Source organism: Oreochromis niloticus, linkage group LG10, assembly GCF_001858045.2.
Source record: "Oreochromis niloticus isolate F11D_XX linkage group LG10, O_niloticus_UMD_NMBU, whole genome shotgun sequence".
Classification (NCBI taxonomy): Eukaryota; Metazoa; Chordata; class Actinopteri; order Cichliformes; family Cichlidae; genus Oreochromis; species Oreochromis niloticus.
Window position 1 is genome coordinate 33867302 of NC_031975.2, and position 8974 is coordinate 33876275.

Below are 8974 nucleotides of genomic sequence, written 5' to 3' on the forward strand. Positions count from 1 at the left end.
AGTGAGCTGGTTTGTGCTAATTTAATAGGAACATACTTTTCTTTACTATGCCATAAACATATTAACGCTCACAGTGTAAGTGGCTTTGAAAGTTTTGAGTGGGGCACCTGATTTAAAATTTATAATTTAATGCAAACTGAGTGACATCGCAATTAGATCTCACTTAGGACACATGATTCATACAGTCCCTTTTGTGCCAACAAACATCTCAGCAGGTTGTTTCTTTTTCAATTTCCCAACTATACCCCAACTCTACAATGTGGACATTAGGAAATTATGAGTTAGAGTGTGAGTTGATAGAAAAAATGGTGTTGTTTTATGATTATTAGTGTTCCCTTTATAGAAACTGATTGAATAAGAGGTGATGAAATTTGTCATGAGATTCATGATGATGCTGTGATCAGCAGATTGTATGTCTGCTTCAGTCAGACCAAACCCACAGGCCTCAGACAGGAAGTAGAGTGTCTTCCTGGTCAGTTCATTCTGATTTTCATCTGCCTCCACTCTGGTTCGTCTTGGATGAGCTCATTGGAAAGATCTTCTAATATCTGAATTATAGGTGAGTACATTTTTTGTTCCCACATCCTTGAGTTAAAACACCTGTTCATTGCTGTAAAATGATTTTGAATTAAACTTTTCAGTGTTTCTTTAAGACAAATAGGTCTCAGTTCCTGTTTAACGTCTTTGCACACTGTTGTTGACGCAGATCTATTCAAGATTTGCTACATGCCTGTTTAACCCACTGTTTTCAAAGCTGTAGTTTTGGTTAATGGACCTGTTAAACTTTAAACTTAAACATTAAAGTAAAAGATTCTTTTCTGTCTCAATTCTGTATCATCCAAACAAGTCAGAATACCTACCGGCCCACTCTGAGTCTTATTCTGTCTGAGTTTTCTTCTCCTAACTGTAACCAAATGTTTTCTAATGCACCACTTCTTGGATTTCTTTCTATAATAATTTAAGGTCTGTTCTTATAAAGTAAAGTGTATTGAAATAGTGTGTGTAATTTAAAGAAATATATAAGAAATGAATGTAATTTCAATTGAAAAAGTACAGAGTTTCTACAGTAGCCTTTAATGCTTGGATGAGAAGCAGTAACCAAAACTTTTGTTTGGACTAGTGCTTGCATTACCTTCATATATTTCTTTTCTCTGTCTTTTTTTTAACATAAAATTAACAAGTTACATTAGATAGTAACAGATATTAATAAAATATTAGATAAAGAATTCATTAATTTCAATGTTTTCTTTCTTTATATTTACAATACAGCAAAAAAATACAGTATAATTACTGACACAGTACACTGCACTTGCTGCCAATTTTGTTCCATTACATTTCTCGTGTCTGTGTTTACCAGATTATATGTGCAACTTATTTTCCTCATTCTACAGTAGCAGACTTTATGCTTTGATTAGATTTTTTTAATGACAAATGTATTCATATAGTACTATTTTACATCAAAACTGTATGTGGTTAGGGTTAGTATAATAAAAGGCGAGCTCTTTATTTAAGGCTGATATCCAAGCAGAAAAACAAGGCAAGACAAACTGAGGCAAAAGACTGAACTAAAACCTAAACTGGGATCAACTAAAGCTAAACATGTAAACCAGGGGTCGGCAACCCTAGGTACGCGTGCCACCGTTGGCACGCGAAGGGTTAACTGATGGCACGCACGACCATAGCTGGACTGGCCTTCGGGGGCCACCAGGGCATTTGCTCGGTGACCCGATTATTTTTTTTTATTTTTTAGTTTTTTGGTGGTGGATTGGCCAGACACTGGGCGGTGTGTAAAAATAACTCAGTTGTTTGGTGGTGGCTATGGTGGAGCATCCACAGATTCAGTAAAATTAACAAGTGGTGGAGGCCAGCAGGTGGATGAGGGAAGGGGAGGCAGGAGGAGGAGGAGAGACCCGAGGCAGCCGCCGGTCGGAGCGTCAGGGCGTCAGGTGAACTGAACTTCAGGTAAGAAGTTATGACCTGCAGTCTATCTGGGTCAGATATAAACCAAGTTTAGGTGGAGTTTATTTTCGTTGTGCTGACTTTTTACAGTCAGTTACAATAACCCGTACTGCGTACTAGCTAGCATGACGGAATTTGTATACTGCTGGGCGGGTGCTATGATTTTATTGATAGTGAACTTTATTTTATTCATAAGGTTAGTTAGTAGAGGTGCTAACCGTCCCGTACAAATGGAATCGTCCGGCATTCAGAAAAATTATTACGCGTTTCGTGTTGAGCTGAGAAGGAACACAGTTTGTCCCAGACTTCAGCGAGGATGGAAAAAGACACAAAGCTGGAGTTATTGTGTCTTTGCTGCACAGCTGCATCTTCTTCTCCTCTCATTCTCCCCCCTCTCTCTCCTGTTGCTACTTCAATCATGAAACTGATCAATGATCAGCTGATCGGCTTTTCTTGGCTGATCGTCTTGTTTGTTTATCGCCCACTTTGCGCCAGAAAGAGGAAACTGCCGGATGTCGCGCTAAACAACAGCAGCACGTTTAAGCTTGGTCAGCTGTTGTTAGAATGTATTTAATATTAATTTCTAGTATCAGCTGATGTTTGCTGGAGCCACAGCTGTAAAGCTGCTGGTCATGATATCGGTTTGTATATCTGGTGAGAGGGAAACATGAAGATGAAACCAGGAGATGTCCTTACTGAATCATCAGAGCTGAACAGGTGATGGAGAAACAGGTTTACCTTTTAGGTGACATGAATGAGTTGAAGGGAAGTTATGAACTGTTTCTGAGAGACAAATAACACCAGGATCCTTTTCTATGTAGCTGACAGCTGGTAACTGTGCAGGGGCGGGTCTAGCAAAGTTTTGCCAGGGGGCCAGGTAGGGCATTAACAGGGAAAGGGGGGCACAAAGAAATACTTTCTTATTCTCATTTAAAATGTCTGGCTGTTATTAAATAATTATCTGAAGCTTACAACCAAAGTTTTTATCTGACGTAAAATGAATAGAAATCATACATTTACCAACAAGACAGTGTACATCACTGTCACAACAGTGTTTGTTTTCATTCAAAGGCTTTATGGCTTTAATATCTGGGGGGCCGGTCTTTAGTCAAAATGCATCCATAGACTCGAGACACAATGCATTTTTGGGACTTTCAGGTGTATGGACCAATGTTTTATTTTCTGATCAAACCAGAAAGCTTTAATGAGCAGCTAGATTTGTCTCGCATTAACTGGCTGAGTTAATGCCAGTTAATGCGACATCGAAGCAGCTGGAATCTACAGCTGTGCGTGTTCATGGAGCTGCATTTTCAACTGCTGGACGTCACTACCTGACAAGTTTAACTGTCTTCAGAACATTGCAGAGGCCTTATTGACAGTATTTGGCTCTACATATCTGTGTGAGCAGATTTTCTCTCACATGAGTGTCCTCAGGTAGCCGTCTGAATGCTGGACACTCGGAGACCTGTGTCTCTCAGTGGGAGACCAGAGATCACATTAATATGTGTGTCTCTGTATTAACAAACATACCACATTGGCCCAGTTCATTTTTCTTATCATTGTTGTGAGGAGACCATAAATAGCATTTGTATTTTCTGTTGTACAGTTCATTTGCTGTTATGGATAAAAAGTGTCTTTTTTTTGTTTCAAAATAGCTGATAACTATTCGCTGATAGCTGCCAACATTTGCAAACAAATATAATTCTATAAAGTGGTTCTATATAATGTGTAACTGTTAATATAGAGCGTTATTAAATTTTATTGCTAATGCAATCATATGGCACACTGACTTCTGAGGAAATTTTAAATGGCACTCGCCATCAGAAAGGTTGCCTACCCCTGATGTAAACTATGACATGAACATGAACTTGGCCTGAACAGGATCATGCAAAACTATGACATGAGGTAAGCAAACAAGAGCATGACCATGATGTCACGATCCTGGGTCGTTTGATCCAATGTTTTGAATTTTAATGTATTTTGATGTTTATGGTTTATTTTTAAGTTCTTTAGGTTATCTAAGTTCATTTCTATTGTGCCTGGGTTGCCGTTATAGTTTGTTGTTTCTTAGAACCCCCTTGATCCCCCTCTTCACCCCTGTGATTAAGTCTCAAGTCTGACAAGACAAATTACACAGAGGACAAGAAAAGTCTAATAAAAATAAGGAGACATAGTAAAGTAAACAAAGTAAAGTAAAATTTAGTAAAAATATAGTAAGACAGCAGGAATAACGTCAATACTTTATAATGTCAAAAACTTTATAATGTCAAAAACTTTATGTCAAAACAAGTGATTTATGACAAGGAAGTCATAAAGGAAATACAGTGATCCCTCGCTATAACACGGTTAACCGGCCTTGCTGTTTCGCAGATTTTTTGTGTGTGCAATTTTGCATGCTTCATTTTTTTTGTTTTGTACAGCACATTGTGTGCTGCGTCCTGATCGGCTGTACACCATTGTCAATCAATCTCCTCCATGCCGTGTCTCCTGTACAGTACAAATTTCATTAAGCTTGTCAAATTTACATAAATCTTCGATCACTAGCAGTGTGACTCTGAAGTTCTGTACTGTATGTTTGTAGGTTTTCTCCCCAAGAAACACATCAATGTCGATGAAACTCTATTCCCATGTTCGGGGCCTGAAAACAGGGTTTGATCTTTGATTTCATTCTATAATACTGGACTTATTTTTCTATGAAGGTTTGAACTTTGGGAGTGTTTAAACAAAAGAGAAAAGTGTTAAAATTTTCATGCCTGTTTGAGAAAAGTGTATAAAGTGTGTAGTGAGGGGTTTTACAGCCTTAAAACATATATAATAATTGTAAAAACTAAAGCTGGCTACTTTTTAGATTTCATCGCGGGTCATTTTTAGAATGTAACTCCTGCATTACTCTAATAAAAGTTTATGACAAAACCAATTTTTCAGAATATCATGAAAATTTGATATTTCATAACTTGTTAATAATCAATTATCACATGATCACAAAATATGATCACTAATAACATGTCAATAGTATTGTGTGATGAATATAAGTGTTGAGATAGAAATTAAAATGATGGAACAATAATTCATAATGCTGTGCTGTTGCCATTTTAAGGAAAAAATAATAATTTTTTTAGACAAAAATGTCTTTTTAGACAGCTGTTTTTGTGGGGTTGTGTGTTTGTCAGTGTGCCCCAGGGCAGCTCTGGCTACAATGTAGCTTGTCATCACCAGTGTGTCAATGTGCGTGTGAATGGGTGTATGACTGAATTTAGTGTAAAGCGCTTTGGGGTCCTTAGGGACTAAGTAAAGCGCTATACAAATACAGGCCATTTACCATTTGTAAGAAAATCTGTGACACCAAATAAAAAGGTTATTCTTAGTTATTTAGCGAGGGTGGGGGTCATAGCCCCCCCAAAGCTTTTTCACAGATATCAGGTTAGAAGTGGTCTCCTCTGCTATCTCATTGGTCAAAGCGAGAGCCCGCCTCTCTGAAATAGCTTAATTGATCAGAGGTTTTTCTCAGTGGTAAAAGGGTAGGGCCACCACTATTTAAAATTGGTTTATTGTTGGACAAAGGAGGAGCCCCAGCTCATGGTTTTGAAGTCTAAGGTGTTGTCATTTAGACCCAGAGTGGCTGCTGTGTGAAGATGCGCCTGACTCTCGGAGTCAGGTGCATGCTGAGCATGCTGAGTTAGACATTGTGTAATTGTGACTTTGATTCAGATTATTCTTTTTGAATGAAACTTTATTACATATTTTTGTCAAAAAAATAAACACTTGCTTAAAATGACCACAGCACTGTGTGTGAGTGTGATGAGGGTTAGTCAGACCATGGCACAGACTGGTGGGTGGGGATAGGGATTTAAATGTACTAACTGTGTTTTTCCTCCACATATCAAATTAGTTTTCAGCCATGGGGGACTGGTCTTACCTGCTGACACTGCTACACAAGGTCCAATCTCACTCAACTATAGTGGGTAAGATCTGGATGAGCGTCCTCTTCCTGTTCCGGATCTTTGTCCTAGGTGCTGCTGCAGACAATGTTTGGGCAGATGAAGTGTCAGAGTTCTACTGTGACACTCAAGAACCTGGATGTGAACATGCTTGCTACAACTGGAAGTTTCCAATATCCTTTGTACATTACTGGGTCCTGCAGATCACCTTTGTGTCAACTCCTACCCTTGTCTATCTGGGATATGCTGTACACATAATTCATAAAGAGAAAAGAATGATGGAACAGCTGCAGGATGGAATTGATGGAACTAAATTAAAGAAACGTAAATATACGGATGATCGTGGAAAGGTGAAGTTAAAAGGGACACTCTTTTGCACGTATATGACACAGCTCTTTTTAAAGATCTTCCTGGAAGTTGGATTTAGTGTGGGCCAGTTTTTTATCTTTGGTTCCCCATTCATTCACTTAAAGTTCCACTGTAAAATGTCTCCTTGTGCCGAAATGGCTGGTGCCCAGTGTATGGTCTCCCGTCCCACAGAGAAAACGATCTTTATCTTTTTTATGCTTGCAGTTTCAGGCATTTCAGTACTCCTGAATATAATTGAGATCATTTACCTGTGCTGTACAAGGAGAAGAGATAACAGGAAACAGTTTTTATGTGAACAGCATGAGCTCAGTTCACAGTATTACCCATTCAGTCGAGCTGGCCGAAACACGAATCGCCCACATGGAGGAGTTCCATTGTTCACTCTGCCAGCTCATGCTAAGACGGGACTCAGCGCTAATGAGAACCACAGTGATTCCATCGTTAAAGAGAAGGATACCTGACAGAAAGGATCTCTGAGTAATCATATATAATCATTTGACAGGATCTGCTCTTATTGAACTTTTTGTAAGTAACCTTAAACATAAAAACCTTATATGGTGTTTAGCAATATGAATTATTTCTGTTATGCATTGTTCAGAAACCAGTCTTTTTTTATCCACTTTAAAAACATTTACCAATCATTAATAAAGAATTGATTATCATTCCACACCCTACTTTGTACATTGACACTGGGCAGGATAGCCTATATTCCTCAAAGAAGGAAAAAGAATGTGGCTGAATTGCACAAGGCTGCTGATGTTCACTCCTCAGAGTTCCAACACGAAATGAGTTCTCGGCTGACTCCACCTCCCTTTATACCCTTCCCTCTTTTCAAACCTGTATTAACCCTATGTGTGTAAACTCTTTTTAAGATTCCCTGCATATTTGACTTTAAACATTGTAAAATCTATTGTTTTTAATATATATTGCTATTAACTGTATTTGTTTTGTGTAAAATAGTTTTTGTGTAAACGAACTGTTTTTAATGTTGTACCATATTATAAGCCTTTTTGAATAGAGTGATGTTGATGGGTTAGGGAAAAAGAAAATGAGGGCTCAGTTGCCAAAGGCAACTGGGCACCAATGCACGGGCCATCCTTGCTCCCGGCTCAAGGACCCATGTCCCGCACTTGCTGCCCTGGAAAAGGGGTTTCTTTCACATCCTGAGTCTGAAGTAGAGGGAGAGAGGGAGATAGACAGAGAGGGCTGAGTTTGAGGTCTAGGGTCATCCCAGCATAGGGTAAAAGGTGGTAAGGGGAAATGAAATTTGGGAGTCTCCAATGCACAGGCCATAGCTGCTCCCATCTCAGGTGTCCAGGTCTCCCGCAGCAGGCCTCAAAAGAGTTTTTTTTTTTTTAAATTTTAAATATTTTATATTGAGCGTCAAGAGTGTAATACAAAGACATACATGTAACAAAGACACAATGCTCCTTTTTATATGTGTACCCCACCCCAAGAACATATTGGACACCAATCCAGAGAGAAAGAGAAAGAAAAAACGAAAAAAAAAATTTTAAACTAGAAAAATTTGCATTTCCTGTGAAAATGCTGTGTGGATCCTCTAAAGCTGAAGCTGTCTGCTGAAACTAGCTGAAAAAGCTAAAAAGTTGCAGAGATTGTAAAAAGTTTGCCGAAGCAAATGAACTTGCTAAAATGTAATTACCTAGCAGAACTGCAGTATATTAGAGGAAACATAATACTTGGAAGAAATACAATAACATAACAGAACTTCTCAGAAATCTTAGCAAAACCATCATACCTTCTCAGAAATAGAAGAATTTAGGAGAAATAGTATAAGATAACAGAAATAATATATTTAGCCAAAAATACTTAAACATTACAGAAATACTATGATTTAGAAAAATACTACAACATAGCAGAAATACTGTGATTTAGCAGAGACACTGTGATGTACCATGAATACTGTAATTTTTTCACAAATACTATAATTTAGCAGAAATACTATCATTTACCAGAAATGCTGTTTCAGCACAAATACTCTGGTTTAGCACAAATATTATAACATAGCAGAAATACCATTATATAGTAGAAATGCTATATTTATAAAACAATATATAATTTCGTAGAAATACTATGATTTAGCAGAAATACCATGATATAGCAGAGAGAGAAGTGTTGACTATTTAAAATAAAAATATGAATTATTAGAGCTATATGACTTACATGAATGGCTGGTTGGTAAGCACAGCGGGCCCCGATATGTAAATTTGAATGTACTTGCCCTCACAGACGATTGGCTGGCTGGGAAGCTGGGAAGGCCCAGATATGTAAATGTGAATGTGCCAGTCTTCACAGAGTATTGTGATCCACCAATCAGAGATGATGCTTCTGTCTGCTTTATTAAGCTGTGTAGTTGTTCCTGTTAATACAGCTGCACCCCTTGCTCACAAAGACAGATACACTGGCTTTCTGCAATGTACTTCTGACATCGAGCAGTAACATAACATCTTAGGAAAACCTTTGTGACTAAAGAGAGACATGATAACTTAGCAGAAATACTATATTTAGTAGAAATACCATGTTTTAGCAGAAATACTATAATTAAGCAGAAATACTATATTTACCACAAATACTAAAAAGTAGCAGAAATATTATAACTTAACAGAAATACTATGATTTAGCAGAATAGTAATAACTTAAGTAGAAATATTGGAAAAACAAAATGGACAGCGGAAAAAAACCTGTAC

At 37.8% G+C, this 8974-nt stretch overlaps 1 protein-coding gene across 1 annotated transcript; it reads left to right on the forward strand.

Moving 5' to 3' along the window:
- Positions 1-454: 454 nt before the first annotated feature.
- Positions 455-8231, forward strand: LOC100699870 (gap junction Cx32.2 protein). Its single transcript, XM_005461747.4, has 2 exons — positions 455-559; positions 5849-8231. Exon 2 carries the CDS (start codon positions 5858-5860, stop codon positions 6725-6727), a length of 870 nt encoding a protein of 289 aa, XP_005461804.1. The 5' UTR covers positions 455-559; positions 5849-5857; the 3' UTR covers positions 6728-8231.
- The last annotated feature ends 743 nt before the right edge of the window (positions 8232-8974 follow it).